Below are 20,885 nucleotides of genomic sequence, written 5' to 3' on the forward strand. Positions count from 1 at the left end.
GATTTGTTCACCGTGGGGTTAAGAATAGGATATAGGCATCTTCATATTTCCATACACATAATCCAGATAGAAAGAGATTAACTGTTTTTAAATGTTTTTTTGGCTGTTAAACATTCCTCGTCATCATATTAGTATTTTTTTTAAAGGAAGCATATATGTATGCTTTGTTAATTTCAGGATGTTGATTTAACTAAAACATTTATAATTCCCAATATATATGTTTAAAACACTTGGGTGAAGTAAGAACTTTATTGTACGTGCACCAACACTGGACACTCATCAAAAATAATGTAGCAGCCAAAATCACTTTAGGTTTTATTTTGAGTTTTTCATGGAAATTTGGTCAAATTAACACAATGTACAATAAAAGAATATTAAACTCTTTTAAAAAAAATAAAAAATCTAATTACACATGACTCAATCGAGATTAACTTAAAGGAACAATTCAAAGAACCATTACAAACTTTTGTCTTTTTAAACATTGAAAAGCTGCTTAAGCTGCAACACATAAATGAGTTGAATCAGGTCTTTAGAAAGAATAAGTACACATCTGTACAAGAAATACTATATTTACAACAGCATTCATCCAAAATGTCAAACACTCATCAGGAATCTTTTTCAATAAGATATGAAATATATTACAATATATTACAATAACAGTTTTAAAGTGGGCGGAGCTGTTCCAGATGCTCCTGGTTCTGGTTCTGGATTAAAAAACTTCCCAAAACTTCCCAGGGAAAATATAACATGACGCACAGCAACAATAATACTGCAAATTGTCCAAAAGGCAGAATGTGGAAGACAATTTCAGATTTTCTACAGGCCAGGGCCAACTTGTCCACCTGAGCATACAGGCTCTCAGGCTGAGTCGTGTCTCCGGCCTCAGTGGATTTCATGGACCTGCTTCGATCACGCTGTAAATGGAGGACGGAGAAGGAGCTGCAGCATCATCGGTTGGATTCTGATCCAGAAGTGGTGTTCACGATTTTGAACTGGAGAGATAAAGTCAAATAGAAGTTAGTACACAGTTCAACGTATTGTGGCAACAAGTAAAGTAATCTCACTAAGACAGATGTTAGAAAAGATGACGTAACTTTACCTGAACATTTGTGTACACTGTTTTTTTCATGTCCACACTTTCACCTGCAAGAAGGTGACAAAGAATGTTCATTGGCTTTAAATCAAAAATTAATTTTGACTGTTTTCTACTGAATCACATTTACATCACTGCACCCACTAATTTTGGTGTTTGTGTGTTTGAATCTTTACTCTAACGTACATTTTCCTTTTTTTCGATGTTGAACAAAAGCTGCTATGGCAATTATCACCAAAACCACAATGACAGTGACAATGACAGAGACAATGGTGATAATGATACGGCGCCATGGTTTAGGGGCTGTAATGGAAAACAGAAAAACTGATATTAGTTATTTTCAGAACATAATCACTTTAACATGTAAAAATATTTCTTAAAAAACAATTACATGCTCTAAATTCAAGTGAAAACTCTGCATTATTACCACAAAAATATAATTTATAATTTCAATATAATATGTACAGTACTTTTCTTACCAAAGTTAAAAGTGTTACAAAGGAATCAAACAATAATTAAAAGAGAGATAAAAGTAGTTTTTTCTTTTAAATAAAGTAATTTGAGAAGTTGTCGTAGATATAATCCAAGCAGCAGCATTTTGAACCAATTGAAGGAGAAAGTCTTTATCTAGTCTTTAAATGTTGGGAAAGATTTAATATTTCAAAATGAACTTAAGTTGGAACACAACCTTCTATAAAACAAAGTTATCAGCTGCTTGTGTTGTCGGTCACTTACCAGGATTTGAGAAACAAAAGTCCCTAATCATTGTTGTGTGCTCGTCCGAGCTGACCTGGTTGCTATGGTTACAGATAACTGAGAAGCCTTTGGACAGGTAGACACGGAGGGAGGTGCCGGAGGTCGTGACCTTGGACCTCTCTCCTCCCTCCTCCTGGCTGCAGGTGTTGTTGTCACATCTAAAAGTGCTGTTGGTGCGATGGGAGTCCTGTGTGCTGCAGGTCACTGTGAGGTTACAGGAGTCGGAGCTATTGGAGAGTAAGTCCACTTTCCCATTAACCGGAGACACTGGATCTGAGGGGGAGGGACACAGGCTTTAATGGGTTTAGAAGTTGGGCAGCTACTGTGTGTCGATATTTAAAATCTGAAGAAACCTACCTTGAACTGTGACGCTGTATTTACCCACATAATTGATTTCATCCCAGATAACACCTGCAGTGTAACGTCCACTGTCGGCTTGTTGCACATTCTTCAAAAGCAAAGAGTGATTTTGGAGAAAGATCTCGACCCTTCCATGATAGGGGTCAAATATTTTGGGTTTGTTATCATGTAATAATCGTATTATGCTTGAACCATTAAATCGCCATCTAAAATCACTCCGTTTAACTATTTTAACAGGAGCCGTGACGTTGAGAAGCAGATCCTTCCCCTTCTGCACAAATACAGGAGTCACAGTGTCGGAGCCTGTAGAAACAACACAGCATCACTTTATTAGAAAGAAAAGACTTTGATTTAAACTGTAGTTTTTGTCCATTTTTACTTCTACTCATTAAACAGAGACTCATGAGACAAAACTACCTCGGCCCAGCAGGTTGTGTTTGCCCCTGTCTGTTGGTTGGTTGGTTTAATGATCAGCAGGTTTACTTAGAAACTGGATTTCCACAAGACTTGGTGGAAGGATGGGACATGGGCCAAGAAAGTTACATTTCAGGAAGATTCAGGATTTATTTTGTGAGACGGGGCTGTTTTTTATATTTTTCATGATTTCCCAGAGAATGAAATCAGGCATATTGAGGGGGACTGAGACTTCTGATTACTTTAGTGCAGCTTGACTGAATTTAAGAACTTCTGGACCTCGGCGGAGGTAAATTGACATTCTAGTGTCTACAAATCTATTTTATTTGGGCCCGAGCACCGAACGGTGGGAGGCCCTATTGAAATTGTAAGGATTCTTCTTCTTATTATTCTCTGCCAAATGAATTGGCTTTTTGAGGGCTTTAACATGCTCAAATTCTTACCAAAGTTTGCAGGAAATTCAAAAGTCGGAGAAATTGACGTATTCTGGAGTAATTTGAAATGGGCGTGGCAAAATGGCTCAACAGCGCCACCTATACACAGCCCCTGAGTTCACTTTGACCGATCTTCACGAAAAATTGATACACAGGTGTATCATGTTCAGACGCACAAAAATGTCTCAAGGAGCATTATGAAAAACGCAACAGGAAGCCCGCCATTTTGCATTTAGTGGCCATTTTGGCCATATTCCACATTTTTACTTTGATGAACTTGTCCCAGGGCTTTCATCAAATCAACTTCATATGGAGATGAATGTCATCTCAACAAGATGGAGATATAAACTACCTCGGTAAATATGATTTCATCACACGGTGTGACCGTGGCGTGGCATCAAAGTTTGATTACACACCATCAAAACATGAGGTTCTGTATCTCGGACATATTTGGTCCAATCGAGTCCAAACTAGACATGTAAGACAGGAGTCCCGGCCTGATGACATCTACACAGAAATCATGACTTAAAATCACAGCGCCCCCTGCTGGCTACAGGAAGTGACATGTTTTATACTTTGATGAACTGCTCCTGGCTGCTTTACAATATACAGCTCAAATGAGCTGAGACAAGTCATTGGACCATGGTCGGAATTGTGACATTTCCTCAAATCATGTAAACATTGAGGTGCGGCGAAGGATCATCCTTCGCCAAAGGAGACGATGTTGTCATAACTCAACTGTGCATTGTCCTGTCACCACCAAACTTCTGTCTCATGATTATAGTCCAAGCCTGAACAGCTCTATGTGTCAATATTTCCTCAGGGTCATAGCGCCACCTACTGATTCACCATGAAACAGGAAGTACTTTGTAAATCCACTCTGCATTATTCAACCGGCCCCCAAATTCTGCCCTATGATCACAATCCTGACCTGAACAGCTCCATATATTAATATTAGTGCAGGGTCATAGCGCCACCTACTGATCAGTGTGAAAATTAAGTTGTTGTAACATTGTCCAATTGACACAATATTGCTCACGCTACATGAGATTCCCTACTTGAACAGATCTATTAGTCTGTATGTAATAATAGTGATGGCGCCACCTACTGGCAACAGGAAGTAAGCTTTGTTTTACAACTATCATTCGATTTACATAAAATGTTCACAGTGTGATGTGCAATTGATAGCGTGAACCGTAATGAGCAATTAGCAGGCAAGGATCGACATCGCGCTGACGCAGGAAGTGAAGCGTTTATCCTGCCACAGTGCGAAAACGCATGCAACGCGGAGACGCGGCGCTTGGTCATTGATCGCTTTCTCCACTAACTGCAACAGGCTTCAAAATGCCTGTGCTCGGGCCCGTTAGTGCTACAACGTAGCCCTAGTTTGTATTGTTTTTCTCTTTGAACTTATTTCTACGTTTTCATACAGATTTATCCTTTTTATTTCTTTTACCTCTTTTATTCTCTTTTTATTCTGTTATTTGGCTGGTAAATTGTAAATAAAAGTGCCCTGCCTTGCCCGTCAGCAGGTTTACTCCAAACCTACAAAACTGATTTACTTAAAATTTTGACGTGGATTCGGTGCTGCGAGAATTTTCTTTCACGTTCTTTAACATGGTGAGATATTATGTGTCTTCTGCGTTTAATAAATAATGTTCCTGCTGTGATGTTATTATTAGTTATTGATTGGTAACATATCAGTTCTAGCAACATAGATTTGTCTGATTAATTAAAATGTTATTCAGTAGAGAATGAAAAGAGAGAAGTTTAGTTTCATGACGAGCTCGTACGTGTAGATGTGGTTTGAGTCACAGTATTGACCCTTGACTACTTGTCTTCAGTGGAACCTGATGAATGTGGGGAGTGATGTGAACGTTACACTTATAACCAAAGTTAGCACTTTGAATTTATAATCCAGCTTCTGTGAAAAGATAACAGTTTTTGGAACTTAAACAAAACGTGTGAAAGAGGAAGTGACTCTGCAACGGTAGATGTTCCTCAACAGCTCTTTTCTCACACGGAAAATGTACAGTGGACGATAGAGACAAGACAGACAGACAGACAGACAGACAGACAGACAGACAGACAGACAGACAGACAGACAGACACTGACCTGTAACAGGAAGCATCACTCTAGGTTCTCTTCCTGTCACCGAGCCCTGTTTAATATCTAGCTTTGTCTATAAAAGGTTAAGTTTCCTAATCAATTTGTTCTGTTCTCTGAGTCGCTGCCACAGGACATTACATTAATATTCAGTTTTGTTGGTTTTACAAGCTTTTTTAAAAGTTTCTCCACGTCTGTTATCACTCATTATATATTTTATAATGAATTCAAGCGTAGAACTCAACTTGAAACACCACAGATATATGGAAGGAAGTTTTACTGAGTGAATCGTCAATCAACGAGTCATAATTTGAATATAGTTATCATTTTAATATTTATAGAATAATGAAATAAGCAAATTATTAACAAAAAAATTATAAACAAGCTACATTGCTGAAACAGTCACAAAGTGCAACAAGAACAGAGCAATAAAACTATATTTGAAGAATAAATGTGATAAAAAATGTAGTGTTTACCTCGGGCTTCATTTGCGTGAAGCAGAGAAATGACAAAGAGAAGAATGATGGGATGCATTCTGTCAAATGTGCCGCATGAGGAAGTGGATCCGAGTTTAGACCTCAATCAGCCCAGCAGCAGTCAGGGTGCTCGTCTCTCATCCACACGTCTCAGTGTTTTCAAACTGACTCACGGAAATACCTCAGGTTTATGAATATGTTTAGTCAAATCTACAGTGAGGAGGTGTAAACTCTGTGGGCGTGGCCTAATACTCAGAGTGTCATCCACATGAACCAGAACATGACAATAGATGAATAACAATGATTGTCTCCTAACAAGAGAACATATCGAGGTCTGTCAGTAAACACTTTGATCTTGTTCAAGTTTTGATAATGTGAGGAACTGACTGCTGGTTTCAGGGGAGATGTTCCAGCACCAGGACAGACTGCTTGGTGGATTGTGTGGAACATCTTGGTTTGTTTTCCATGTGTCGCGTGAGGGAAGCGGGGAAATGAGGTATTGCAACAGCGCCACCTGGCGAATTTCACCTCCAGGAAAGGTGCAACAGCAACAGCACAGGTTCGTTGATGTCACGAGGCAAGAGACGGCTTTACTTGTAGAAAAGACACAACTTTTATTTAACTTAATAAATGCATAATTCAACAAAAAGCTAAATGAAACAACAATCACCAGAAACAAACCATCACATGAAGTTAAACACTGAGACAAGAGAAGAGCACCGGGACTTTTGAGAGAGTGAGAGAGAGAGAGAGTGAGAGTGAGAGTGAGAGTGAGAGAGTGAGAGTGAGAGAGAGAGAGAGAGAGAGAGAGATATTAACTGTGTTAAAATGTAATTTTTTGGTCTGTTAAACCTTCGTCGTCATCATATCAGTATTTTTTACGTATGTTTTGTAAATTTCAGGATGTTGATTTAACTAAAACATTTATAATCCCCAATATTTTTTTTAAACACTTGGGTGAAGTAAGAACTTTATTGTACGTGCACCAATACTGGACAACAGCATTCATCCAAAATGTCAAACACTCATCAGGAATCTTTTTCAATAAGATATGAAATAAATTACAATATATTACAATAACAGTTTTAAAGTGGGCGGAGCTGTTCCAGATGCTCCTGGTTATGGTTCTGGATGAAAAAACTTCCCAAAACTTCCCAGGGAAAATATAACATGACGCACAGCAACAATAATACTGCAAATTATCCAAAAGGCAGAATGTGGAAGACAATTTCAGATTTTCTTGAGGCCAGGGCCGACTTGTCCACCTGAGCATACAGGCTCTCAGGCTGAGTCGTGTCTCCGGCCTCAGTGGATTTCATGGACCTGCTTCGATCAAGCTGTAGATGGAGGACGGAGAAGGAGCTGCAGCATCATTGGTTGGATTCTGATCCAGAAGTGGTGTTCACGATTTTGACCTGGAGAGATAAAGTCAAATAAAACTTAGTTCACAGTTCAACGTACTGTGGCAACAAGTAAAGTAATCTCACTTAGACAGATGTTAGAAAAGATGACGTAACTTTACCTGAGCATTTTCGTACACTGTATTTTCCGTGTCCACACTTTCATCTGCAAGAAGGTCACAAAGAATGTTCATTGGCTTTAAATCACAAATTAATTTAGACTGTTTTCTACTGAATCACATTTACATCACTGCACCCACTGATTTTGGTTTTCGTGTGTTTTGTCATTTTTGTGATTTTGGTGACCCCTAGTGGTTTTATATATACACAGCATTGCTTTTCTAAAATTCTGTTGATAGACAGATACAATCAAATAAAACCTACACACACAGACATTCATCTTGATATTATCTATATAATAAAATAATGAAGAAGTGGATTCCCATCCGTACTGTAAACTGGGAAAGGATCTCAGATATTGTCAATGACCCTAAAGGTGGTGGATCAGTGAATAAAGTGAAGGACACAGTTAAAATGCTGAATTCCCATTTACAATATTTGCAGAGTTGAATTTTTACTCTAACGTACGTTTTCCTTTTATTCGATGTCCAACAAAAGCTGCTGTTATGGCAATTATCACCAAAACCTTAATGACAGTGACAGAGACAAAGGCGATGAAAGCGCCCGGTGGTTCAGGGGCTGTAATGGAAAAAAGAAAAAAATATTTTAGTTATTTTCAGAACTTATTCACTTTGACACGTAAAAGTATTTCTTAAAAAATAAATTACATGCTCTAAATTCAACTGACAACTCTGCATTATTACCATAAAAATATAATTTATAATTTACATATAATCTGTACAGTACTTTTCTTACCAAAGTTAAAAGTGTTACAAAGGAATTTAAAAATAATTAAAACAAAGATAAAAGTAGTTTTTTCTTTTAAATAAAGTAATTTGAGAATTTGTCGTAGATATAATCCAAGCAGCAGCATTTTGAACCAACTGAAGGAGAAAGTCTTTATCTAGTCTTTAAATGTTGGGAAAGATTTAATATTTCAAAATGAACTTAAGTTGGAACACAACCTTCTATAAAACAAAGTTATCAGCTGCTTGTGTTGTCGGTCACTTACCAGGATTTGAGAAACAAAAGTCCCGAATCATTGTTGTGTGCTCGTCCGAGCTGACCTGGTTGCTATGGTTACAGATAACTGAGAAGCCTTTGGACAGGTAGACACGGAGGGAGGTGCCAGAGGTCGTGACCTTGGACCTCTCTCCTCCCTCCTCCTGGCTGCAGGTGTTGGTGTCACATCTAAAAGTGCTGATGATGTGATGGGAGTCCTGTGTGCTGCAGGTCACTGTGAGGTTACAGGAGTCGGAGCTATTGGAGAGTAAGTCCACTGTCCCATTAACCGGAGACACTGGATCTGAGGGGGAGGGACACAGGCATTAATGGGTTTAGAAGTTGGGCAGCTACTGTGTGTCGATATTTAAAATCTGAAGAAACCTACCTTGAACTGTGACGCTGTATTTACCCACATAAGTGTTTTTGATCCCGAAAACACCTGCAGTGTAACGTCCACTGTCGTCTTGTTGCACATTCTTCAAAAGCAAAGAGTGATTTTGGAGAAAAATCTCGACCCTTCCATCATAGGGGCCAATTATTATTGTTTTGTTATCATGAAATAATCTAAATATGCTTGAATCTTTAAATAGCCATTTAAATTCACTCTGTTCAACTAATTTAACAGGAGCCGTGACGTTGAGAAGCAGATCCTTCCCCTTCTGCACAAATACAGGAGTCACAGTGTCGGAGCCTGTAGAAACAACACAGCATCACTTTATTAGAAAGAAAAGATTTAGATTTAAACTGTAGTTTGTGTCCATTTTTACTTCTACTCATTAAACAGAGACTCATGATACAAAACTACCTCGGCCCAGCAGGTTGTGTTTGCCCCTGTCTGTTGGTTGGTTGGTTTAATGATCAGCAGGTTTACTTAGAAACTGGATTTCCACAAGACTTGGTGGAAGGATGGGACATGGGCCAAGAAAGTTACATTTCAGGAAGATTCAGGATTTATTTTGTGAGACGGGGCTGATTTTTATATTTTCCATGATTTCCCAGGGAATGAAATCAGACATATTGAGGGGGACTGAGACTTCTGATTACTTTAGTGCAGCTTGACTGAATTTAAGAACTTCTGGACCTCGGCGGAGGTAAATTGACATTCTAGTGTCTACAAATCTATTTTATTTGTTTTGTTTTCCTCTTTGAACTTATTTCTAATTCATCCTTTTTATTTCTTTTACCTCTTTTATTCTACTCTTTTTATTCTTTTATTTGGCTTGTAAATTGTAAATAAAAGTGCCCTGCCTTGCCCGTCAGCAGGATTATTTAAGCCACTAAACTGATTTCCTTTCAATTTTGAAGTGGATTCTGTGGATGCGAGAATTTTCTTTCACCTTCTTTAACATGGTGAGATACTATGTGTCTTCTGAAATATATTCCTCCTCATATAGGGGCAGAATTATTATTATGAGCTAAATAAAAAGCTTGTAATCGTTGCTTTTCTTTCTCAGACCTAATTGCACACAGTGAGCAAAACTATTGGCGTTTAATAAATAATGTTCCTGCTGTGATGTTATTATTATTTATTGATTTGTAACATATCAGTTCTAGCAACATAGATTTGTCTGATTAATTAAAATGTTATTCAGTAGAGAATGAAAAGAGAGAAGTTTAGTTTCCTGACGAGCTCGTACGTGTACATGTGGTTTGAGTCACAGTATTGACCCTTGACTACTTGTCTTCAGTGGAACCTGATGAATGTGGGAGTGATGTGAACGTTACACTTATAACCAAAGTTAGCACTTTGAATTTATAATCAAGCTTCTTTGAAAAGATGATAAACGAGTCCATCACACAACAGTTTCTGGAACTTAAACAAAACGTGAAAGAGGAAGAGACTCTGCAACGGTAGATGTTACTCAACAGCTCATTTCTCACACGGAAAATGTCCAGTGGACGTACACTACCGTTCAAAAGTTTGGGGTCACCCAGACAATTTCGTGTTTTCCATGAAAACTCACACTTTGATTTATCAAATGAGTTGCAAAATGAATAGAAAATATAGTCAAGACATTGACAAGGTTAGAAATAATGATTTTTATTTGAAATATTAATTTTGTTCTTCAAACTTTGCTTTCGTCAAAGAATGCTCCATTTACAGCAATTACAGCATTGCAGACCTTTGGCATTCTAGCTGTTAATTTGTTGAGGTAATCTGTAGAAATTTCACCCCACGCTTCCTGAAGCACCTCCCACAAGTTGGATTGGCTTGATGGGCACTTCTTGCGTACCATACGGTCAAGCTGCTCACACAACAGCTCAATGGGGTTGAGATCTGGTGACTGCGCTGGCCACTCCATTACAGACAGCATACCAGCTGCCTGCTTCTTCCCTAAATAGTTCTTGCATAATTTGGAGGTGTGCTTTGGGTCATTGTCCGGTTGTAGGAGGAAATTGGCTCCAATCAAGCACTGTCCACAGGGTATGGCATGGCGTTGCAAAATGGAGGAGTGATAGCCTTCCTTATTTAAAATCCCTTTTACCTTGTACAAATCTCCCACTTTACCAGCACCAAAGCAGCCCCAGACCCTCACATGACCTCCACCATGCTTGACAGATGGCGTCAGGCACTCTTCCAGCATCTTTTCACCTGTTCTGCGTCTCACAAATGTTCTTCTGTGTGATCCAAACACCTCAAACTTTGATTCGTCTGTCCATAACACTTTTTTCCAATCTTCCTCTGTCCAATGTCTGTGTTCTTTTGCCCATATCAATCTTTTCTTTTCATTGGCCAGTCTCAGATATGGCTTTTCTTTGCCACTCTGCCTAGAAGGCCAGCATCCCGGAGTCGCTCTTCACTGTAGACGCTGACACTGGCGTTTTGCGGGTACCATTTAAAGAAGCTGCCAGTTGAGGACCTGTGAGGCGTCTATTTCTCAAACTAGAGACTCTAATATACTTGTCTTCTTGCTGAGTTCTGCACCGGGGCCTCCCACTTTCTACTCTGGTTAGAGCCCGTTTGTGCTGTTCTCTGAAGGGAGTAGTACACACCGTTGTAGGAAATTTTCAGTTTCTTCGCAATTTCTCAGAGGATAGGCTTCATTTCTAAGAACAAGAATAGACTGGCGAGTTTCACATGAAAGTTCTCTTTTCTGGCCATTTTAGAGTATAATCGAACCCACAAATGTGATGCTCCAGATACTCAACTAGCTCAAAGGAAGGCCAGTTTTATAGCTTCTCTCACCAGCAAAACAGTTTTCAGCTGTGCTAACATAATTGCACAAGGATTTTCAAGGGTTTTCTAATCATCCATTAGTCTTCTAAGGCGATTAGCAAACACAATGTACCATTAGAACACTGGAGTGATAGTTGCTGGAAATGCGCTCTATATACCTATGTAGATATTTCATTAAAAACCAGACGTTTCCACCTAGAATAGTCATTTACCACATTAACAATGTATAGAGTGTATTTCTGATTAATTTAATGTCATCTTCATTGAAAAAAACAGTGCTTTTCTTTGAAAAATAAGGAAATTTCTAAGTGACCCCAAACTTTTGAACGGTAGTGTACAGAAATAGACACTGACATGTAACAGGAAGCATCACTCTACGTTCTCTTCCTGTCACCGAGCCCTGTTTTAATATCTAGCTTTGTCAATAAAAGGTAAAGTTTCCTAATCAATCTGTTCTGTTCTCTGAGTCGCTGCCACAGGACATTACATTAATATTCAGTTTTGTTGGTTTTACAAGCTTTTTAAAAAGTTTCTCCACGTCTGTTATCAATCATTATATATTTTAAATCGAATTCAAGCGTAGAACTCAACTTGAAAAACCACAGATATATGGAAGGAAGTTTTACTGAGTGAATCTTCAATCAACAAGTCATAATTTGAATATAGTTATCATTTTAATATTTATAGAATAATGAAATAAACAATTATTAACAACAACAACAAAATTCTAAACAAGGTACATTGCTGAAACAGTCACATAGTGCAACAAGAACAGAGCAATAAAACTATATTTGAAGAAGAAATGTGATAAAAATGTAGTGTTTACCTCGGGCTTCATATGCGTGAAGCAGAGAAATGACAAAGAGAAGAATGATGGGATGCATTCTGTCAAATGTGCCGTACGAGGAAGTGGATCCGAGTTTAGACCTCAATCAGCCCAGCAGCAGTCAGGGTGCTCGTCTCTCATCCACACGTCTCAGTGTTTTCAAACTGACTCACGGAAATATCTCAGGTTTATGAATATGTCAAATCTGCAGTGAGGAGGTGTAAACTCTGTGGGCGTGGCCTAATACTCAGAGTGTCATCCACATGAACCAAAACATGACAATAGATGAATAACAATGATTGTCTCCTAACAAGAGAACATATCGAGGTCTGTCAGTAAACACTTTGATCTTGTTCAAGTTTTGATAATGTGAGGAACTGACTGCTGGTTTCAGGGGAGATGTTTCAGCACCAGGACAGACTGCTTGGTGGATTGTGTGGAACATCTTCGTTTGTTTTTCATGTGTCGCGTGAGGGAAGCGGGGAAATGAGGTATGGCAACAGCGCCACCTGGCGACTTTCACCTCCAGGAAAGGTGCAACAGCACAGGTTCGTTGATGTCACGAGGCAAGAGACGGCTTTACTTGTAGAAAAGACACAACTTTTATTGAACTTAATAAATGCATAATTCAACAAAAAGCTAAATGAAACAACAATCACCAGAAACAAACCATCACATGAAGTTAAACACTGAGACAAGAGAAGAGCACCGGACTTTGAGAGTGAGAGAGAGAGAGAGAGAGAGAGAGAGAGAGAGAGAGAGAGAGAGAGAGAGAGAGAGAGAGAGAGAGAGAGAGAGAGAGAGAGATATTAACTGTGTTAAAATGTTATTTTTTGGTCTGTTAAACCTTCCTCGTCATCATATTAGTATTGTTTACATATGTTTTGCAAATTTCAGGAAGTTGATTTTACTAAAACATTTATAATCCCCAATATTTTTCTAAAACACTTGGATGAAATAAGAACTTTATTGTACGTGCACCAACACTGGACACTCATCAAAAATAATGTAGCAGCCAAAATCACTTTAGGTTTTTATTGAGTTTTTAATCGAAATTTGGTCAAATTAACACAACGTACAATAAAAGAATATTAAACTCTCTTTTTAAAAAAATAAAAAATCTAATTACACAAGACTCAATCGAGATTAACTTAAAGGAACAATTCAAAGAACCATTACAAACTTTTGTCTTTTTAAACATTGAAAAGCTGCTTAAGCTGCAACACGTGAATGAGTTGAACCAGGTCTTTAGAAAGAATAAGTACACATCTGTACGAGAAATACTATATTTACAACAGCATTCATCCAAAATGTCAAACACTCATCAGGAATCTTTTTCAATAAGATATGAAATAAATTACAATATATTACAATAACAGTTTTAAAGTGGGCGGAGCTGTTCCAGATGCTCCTGGTTCTGGTTCTGGATGAAAAAAAAAAACTTCCCAGGGAAAATATAACATGACTCACGGCAACAATAATACTGGAAATTGTCCAAAAGGCAGAATGTGGAAGACAATTTCAGATTTTCTACAGGCCAGGGCCGACTTGTCCACCTGAGCATACAGGCTCTCAGGCTGAGTCGTGTCTCCGGCCTCTGTGGATTTCATGGACCTGCTTCGATCAAGCTGTAGATGGAGGACGGAGAAGGAGCTGCAGCATCATCGGTTGGATTCTGATCCATAAGTGGTGTTCACGATTTTGACCTGGAGAGATAAAGTCAAATAGAAGTTAGTACACAGTTCAATGTACTGTGGCAACAAGTAAAGTAATCTCACTTAGACAGATGTTAGAAAAGATGACGTAACTTTACCTGAGCATTTTCGTACACTGTATTTTCCGTGTCCACACTTTCATCTGCAAGAAGGTCACAAAGAATGTTCATTGGCTTTAAATCACAAATTAATTTAGACTGTTTTCTACTGAATCACATTTACATCACTGCACCCACTGATTTTGGTTTTCGTGTGTTTTGTCATTTTTGTGATTTTGGTGACCCCTAGTGGTTTTATATATACACAGCATTGCTTTTCTAAAATTCTGTTGATAGACAGATACAATCAAATAAAACCTACACACACAGACATTCATCTTGATATTATCTATATAATAAAATAATGAAGAAGTGGATTCCCATCCGTACTGTAAACTGGGAAAGGATCTCAGATATTGTCAATGACCCTAAAGGTGGTGGATCAGTGAATAAAGTGAAGGACACAGTGAAAATGCATCTAAACTTTCATCTAAAAGTGCTGTTGATGTGATGGGAGTCCTGTGTGCTGCAGGTCACTGTGAGGTTACAGGAGTCGGAGCTATTGGAGAGTAAGTCCACTGTCCCATTAACCAGAGACACTGGATCTGAGGGGGAGGGACACAGGCATTAATGGGTTTAGAAGTTGGGCAGCTACTGTGTGTCGATATTTAAAATCTGAAGAAACCTACCTTGAACTGTGACGCTGTATTTACCCACATAATCGTCATTGTCCCCGAAAACACCTGCAGTGTAACGTCCACTGTCGGCTTGTTGCACATTCTTCAAAAGCAAAGAGTGATTTTGGAGAAAAATCTCGACCCTTCCATGATAGGGGCTAATTGTTTTTGTTTTGTTATCATCAAATAATCTAAATATGCTTGAATCTTTAAATCGCCATTTAAATTCACTCCGTTCAACTATTTTAACAGGAGCCGTGACGTTGAGAGGCAGATCCTTCCCCTTCTGCACAAATACAGGAGTCACAGTGTCAGAGCCTGTAGAAACAACACAGCATCACTTTATTAGAAAGAAAAGACTTTGATTTAAACTGTAGTTTGTGTCCATTTTTACTTCTACTCATTAAACAGAGACTCATGATACAAAACTACCTCGGCCCAGCAGGTTGTGTTTGCCCCTGTCTGTTGGTTGGTTGGTTTAATGATCAGCAGGTTTACTTAGAAACTGGATTTCCACAAGACTTGGTGGAAGGATGGGACATGGGCCAAGAAAGTTACATTTCAGGAAGATTCAGGATTTATTTTGTGAGATGCGGCTGTTTTTTATATTTTCCATTATTTCCCAGGGAATGAAATCAGGCATATTGAGGGGGACTGAGACTTCTGATTACTTTAGTGCAGCTTGACTGAATTTAAGAACTTCTGGACCTCGGCGGAGGTAAATTGACATTCTAGTGTCTACAAATCTATTTTATTTGTTTTGTTTTTCTCTTTGAACTTATTTCTACGTTTTCATACAGATTTATCCTTTTTATGTCTTTTACCTCTTTTCATTCTGCGTGTAAATTGTTAATAAAAGTGCCCTGCCTTGCCCGTCAGCAGGATTATTTAAAAGCCACTAAACGGATTTCCTTTAAATTTTGACGTGGATTCTGTGGATGCGAAATTTTCTTTCACTTCTTTAACATGGTGAGATACTATGTGTCTTCTGAAATATATTCATCCTCATATAGGGGCAGAATTATTATTATGAGCTAAATAAAAGCTTGTAATCGTTGCTTTTCTTTCTCTGACCTAATTGCACACAGTGAGCAAAACTATTGCGTTTAATAAATAATGATCCTGCTGTGATGTTATTATTAGTTATTGATTTGTAACATATCAGTTCTAGCAACATAGATTTGTCTGATTAATTAAAATGTTGTTCAGTAGAGAATGAAAAGAGAGAAGTTTAGTTTCTGACGAGCTTGCATGTGTACATGTGGTTTGAGTCACAGTATTGACCCTTGACTACTGTCTTCAGTGGAACCTGATGAATGTGGGAGGATGTGAACGTACACTTATAACCAAAGTTAGCACTTTGAATTTATAATCAAGCTTCTGTGAAAAGGTGATAAACGAGTCCATCACACAACAGTTTCTGGAACTTAAACAAAACGTGTGAAAGAGGAAGTGACTCTGCAACGGTAGATGTTCCTCAACAGCTCTTTTCTCACACGGAAAATGTACAGTGGACGTAAAGAAATAGAGACACAGACAGACAGACAGACAGACAGACAGACAGACAGACAGACAGACGGACAGACAGACAGACAGACAGACACTGACATGTTACAGGAAGCATCACTCTACGTTCTCTTTCTGTCACCGAGCCCTGTTTTAATATCTAGCTTTGTCTATAAAAGGTAAAGTTTCCTAATCAATTTGTTCTGTTCTCTGAGTCGCTGCCACAGGACATTACATTAATATTCAGTTTTGTTGGTTTTACAAGCTTTTAAAAAAGTTTCTCCACGTCTGTTATCACTCATTATATATTTTATAACGAAATTCAAGCGTAGAACTCAACTTGAAACACCACAGATATATGGAAAGAAGTTTTACTGAGTGAATCGTCAATCAACGAGTCAGAATTTGAATATAGTTATCATTTTAATATTTATAGAATAAATATTAAAAACAAAATTCTAAAGAAGGTACATTGCTGAAACAGTCACAAAGTGCAACAAGAACAGAGCAATAAAACTATATTTGAAGAAGAAATGTGATAAAAATGTCGTGTTTACCTCGGGCTTCATATGAGTGAAGCAGAGAAATGACAAAGAGAAGAATGATGGGATGCATTCTGTCAAATGTGCCGTACGAGGAAGTGGATCAGAGTTTAGACCTCAATCAGCCCAGCAGCAGTCAGGGTGTCTGTGGGGCGTGGCCTAATAGAGTGTCATCCACATGAACCAAAACATGACAATAGATGAATAACAATGATTGTCTCCTAACAAGAGAACATATCGAGGTCTGTCAGTAAACACTTTGATCTTGTTCAAGTTTTGATAATGTGAGGAACTGACTGCTGGTTTCAGGGGAGATGTTTCAGCACCAGGACAGACTGCTTGGTGGATTGTGTGGAACATCTTGGTTTGTTTTCCATGTGTCGCATCACCTCCAGGAAATGACTAAACCCTTTTGTGTGCAACAGCACAGGTTCGTTGATATCACGAGGCAAGAGACGGCTTTACTTGTAGAACTTTTATTTAACTTAATGAATGAATAATTGAACAAAAAGCAAAATGAAACAACAATCACCAGAAACAAACCTCGGCCGCTTCCTTAAACATGGGGTTAGCACGACGTCGCCTAGCAACCAGCACGCAGGCACAGTGCTGTTTTACTTCGTTCCACTTTACCAAAGGCCACTTATATTATGTCAGACTCGTGTCCAACATATATACCTTGCCTTGTTGTGAAAACCCAATGTCGACACACTTCCAGGAGGCAGGTAAATCTTGAAAAGGGTTTATTTTCCAGTTCCAGCACAATTTACAGACAGATCTTATATCGATCCTTTACCGAATTGGCGATGCTGTCTTTTCAACCTGTCACAATGTCAATGCTACGGTCAAAACTTATTTCAATCCACTCCTCAGACTTTGCACTCACTACGATGTTCACACGCTAAATAACAACAACGCGCATGTGCAATGAACTGCATTACGGCATCCTCAACTGTCGCAAACAACAAGCCGCAAACAGCGCCCAAAACAGAATATAGTTAAATACAGCAGACACACTATACAAAATATATTTTAACTGTATAAAAATAAAACTACAAACCTGGATAATTTCAGAACATTTCAAACCAACATTAATATTTATCTACACACACGCAGGCTGCATGGTGGCTGTTACAGATAGATAGAAAAAGATGAACTGTGATAAAATGGTTTTTTTTGGCTGTTAAACATTCCTCGTCATCATATTAGTATTTTTTACATATGTTTTGTAAATTTCACGATGTTGATTTAACTAAAACATTTATAATTCCCAATATTTTTTTTAAAACACTTGGGTGAAATAAGAACTTTATTGTACGTGCACCAACACTGGACACTCATCAGAAATAATGTAGCAGCCAAAATCATTTTAGGTTTTTATTGAGTTTTTCATGGAAATTTGGTCAAATTAACACAATGTACAATAAAGTAATATTAAAATCTTTTTTTATAAAATTAAAAAATCTAATTACACAAAACTCGATTGAGATTAACTTAAAGGAACAATTCAAAGAACCATTACAAACATTTTCATTTAAAAAATATCTTTATTCAGTAATTTCCCACATTGAAAATCTGCTTAAGCTGCAACACATAAATGAGTTGAACCAGGTCTTTAGAAAGAATAAGTACACATCTGTACGAGAAATATTATATTTACAATTCATATTAACATTCATCAGGTATCTTTTTCAATAAGATATGAAATATATTACAATAACAGTTTTAAAGTGGGCGGAGCTGTTCCAGATGCTCCTGGTTCTGGTTCTGGATGAAAAAAAAACTTCCCAGGGAAAATATAACATGACTCACGGCAACAATAATACTGGAAATTGTCCAAAAGGCAGAATGTGGAAGACAATTTCAGATTTTCTTCAGGCCAGGGCCGACTTGTCCACCTGAGCATACAGGCTCTCAGGCTGAGTCGTGTCTCCGGCCTCAGTGGATTTCATGGACCTGCTTCGATCAAGCTGTAGATGGAGGACGGAGAAGGAGCTGCAGCATCATCGGTTGGATTCTGATCCAGAAGTGGTGTTCACGCTTTTGACCTGGAGAGATAAAGTCAAATAAAAGTTAGTTCACAGTTCAACGTACTGTGGCAACAAGTAAAGTAATCTCACTTAGACAGATGTTAGAAAAGATGACGTAACTTTACCTGAGCATTTTCGTACACTGTATTTTCCGTGTCCACACTTTCATCTGCAAGAAGGTCACAAAGAATGTTCATTGGCTTTAAATCACAAATTAATTTAGACTGTTTTCTACTGAATCACATTTACATCACTGCACCCACTGATTTTGGTTTTCGTGTGTTTTGTCATTTTTGTGATTTTGGTGACCCCTAGTGGTTTTATATAAACACAGCATTGCTTTTCTAAAATTCTGTTGATAGACAGATACAATCAAATAAAACCTACACACACAGACATTCATCTTGATATTATCTATATGCCAAATAACGAACAGTGGATTCCCATCCATACTGTAAACTGGGAAAGGATCTCAGATATTGGCATTGACCCTAAAGGTGGTGGATCAGTGAATAAAGTGAAGGACACAGTTAAAATGCTGAATTCCCATTTACAATATTTGCAGAGTTGAATTTTTACTCTGACGTACGTTTTCCTTTTATTCGATGTCCAACAAAAGCTGCTGTTATGGCAATTATCACCAAAACCTTAATGACAGTGACAGAGACAAAGGCGATGAAAGCGCCCGGTGGTTCAGGGGCTGTAATGGAAAAAAGAAAAACTGATTTTAGTTATTTTCAGAACTTATTCACTTTGACACGTAAAAATATTTCTTAAAAAATAAATTACATGCTCTAAATTCAACTGACAACTCTGCATTATTACCATAAAAATATAATTTATAATTTACATATAATCTGTACAGTACTTTTCTTACCAAAGTTAAAAGTGTTACAAAGGAATTTAACAACAATTAAAACAAAGATAAAAGTAGTTTTTTCTTTTAAATGAAGTAAAGTTGAGAATTTGTCGTAGATATAATCCAAGCAGCAGCATTTTGAACCAATTGAAGGAGAAAGTCTTTATCGAGTCTTTAAATGTTGGGAAAGATTTAATATTTCAAAATTAACTTAAGTTGGAACACAACCTTCTATAAAACAAAGTTATCAGCTGCTTGTGTTGTCGGTCACTTACCAGGATTTAAGAAACAAAAGTCCCGAATCATTGTTGTGTGCTCGTCCGAGCTGACCTGGTTGCTATGGCTACAGATAACTGAGAAGCCTTTGGACAGGTAGACACGGAGGGAGGTGCCGGAGGTCGTGACCTTGGACCTCTGTCCTCCCTCCTCCTGGCTGCAGGTGTTGGTGTCACATCTAAAAGTGCTGTTGATGTGATGGGAGTCCTGTGTGCTGCAGGTCACTGTGAGGTTACAGGAGTCGGAGCTATTGGAGAGTAAGTCCACTGTCCCATTAACCGGAGACACTGGATCTGAGGGGGAGGGACACAGGCATTAATGGGTTTAGAAGTTGGGCAGCTACTGTGTGTCGATATTTAAAATCTGAAGAAACCTACCTTGAACTGTGACGCTATATTTACCCACATAATTGATTTCATCCCAGATAACACCTGCAGTGTAACGTCCACTGTCGGCTTGTTGCAAATTCTCCAAAAGCAAAGAGTGATTTTGGAGAAAAATCTTGAGCCTTTCTGTCACCGAGCCCTGTTTTAATATCTAGCTTTGTCAATAAAAGGTAAAGTTTCCTAATCAATCTGTTCTGTTCTCTGAGTCGCTGCCACAGGACATTACATTAATATTCAGTTTTGTTGGTTTTACAAGCTTTTAAAAAAGTTTCTCCACGTCTATTATCACTCATTATATATTTTAAATCGAATTCAAGCGTAGAACTCAACTTGAAACACCACAGATATATGGAAGGAAGTTTTACTGAGAGAATCGTCAATCAACGAGTCATAATTTGAATATAGTTATCAGTTTAAAATTCATAGAATAATGAAATAAACAATTATTAACAACAACAACAAAATTCTAAACAAGCTACATTGCTGAAACAGTCACAAAGTGCAACAAGAACAGAGCAATAAAACTATATTTGAAGAAGAAATGTGATAAAATGTAGTGTTTACTTCGGCTTTATATGCGTGAAGCAGAGAAATGACAAAGAGAAGAATGATGGGATGCATTCTGTCAAATGTGCCAGACGAGGAAGTGGATCCGAGTTTAGACCTCAATCAGCCCAGCAGCAGTCA

At 38.1% G+C, this 20,885-nt stretch overlaps 2 protein-coding genes across 11 annotated transcripts in view; both read right to left on the reverse strand.

The window, feature by feature from the left end:
- LOC118118196 overlaps window positions 1–16,936 on the reverse strand; it is a 30,525-nt gene extending 13,589 nt beyond the window's left edge. Inside the window, exons 1-6 of one of the 8 annotated variants that reach the window (XM_047341967.1) lie at window positions 16,663–16,924; window positions 14,612–14,917; window positions 14,413–14,527; window positions 8,173–8,351; window positions 7,629–7,739; window positions 7,163–7,206 (exon numbers count right to left, since the gene is read on the reverse strand). In XM_047341967.1, coding sequence (XP_047197923.1) covers window positions 7,163–7,206; window positions 7,629–7,739; window positions 8,173–8,351; window positions 14,413–14,527; window positions 14,612–14,917; window positions 16,663–16,720 — 813 coding nt within the window. In that variant the 5' untranslated portion in view covers window positions 16,721–16,924. Of the gene's footprint in view, window positions 1–235; window positions 993–1,099; window positions 1,144–1,279; window positions 1,397–1,828; window positions 2,123–2,206; window positions 2,513–6,469; window positions 7,056–7,162; window positions 7,207–7,628; window positions 7,740–8,172; window positions 8,467–8,550; window positions 8,857–12,169; window positions 12,343–14,412; window positions 14,528–14,611; window positions 14,918–16,662 lie in introns of those variants that run through there. The other 7 variants (XM_047341965.1, XM_047341969.1, XM_047341970.1 and 4 more) reach the window with 7 other exon arrangements.
- A 1,494-nt stretch (window positions 16,937–18,430) lies between these two features.
- The window catches only part of LOC118118181, a 92,936-nt gene continuing 90,481 nt past the window's right edge, over window positions 18,431–20,885 (reverse strand). For 2 of the 3 annotated variants that reach the window (XM_047341955.1, XM_047341956.1), the window contains exons 5-8: window positions 19,812–20,105; window positions 19,267–19,377; window positions 18,803–18,846; window positions 18,431–18,695 (exon numbers count right to left, since the gene is read on the reverse strand). In XM_047341955.1, the coding sequence (XP_047197911.1) occupies window positions 18,651–18,695; window positions 18,803–18,846; window positions 19,267–19,377; window positions 19,812–20,105 (494 nt within the window). In that variant the 3' untranslated portion in view covers window positions 18,431–18,650. The remainder of the gene's footprint in view (window positions 18,696–18,802; window positions 18,847–19,266; window positions 19,378–19,811; window positions 20,106–20,885) is intronic. The other variant, XM_047341957.1, reaches the window with a different exon arrangement.

This window comes from Hippoglossus stenolepis, chromosome 11, assembly GCF_022539355.2.
Source record: "Hippoglossus stenolepis isolate QCI-W04-F060 chromosome 11, HSTE1.2, whole genome shotgun sequence".
Taxonomy (NCBI): domain Eukaryota; kingdom Metazoa; phylum Chordata; class Actinopteri; order Pleuronectiformes; family Pleuronectidae; genus Hippoglossus; species Hippoglossus stenolepis.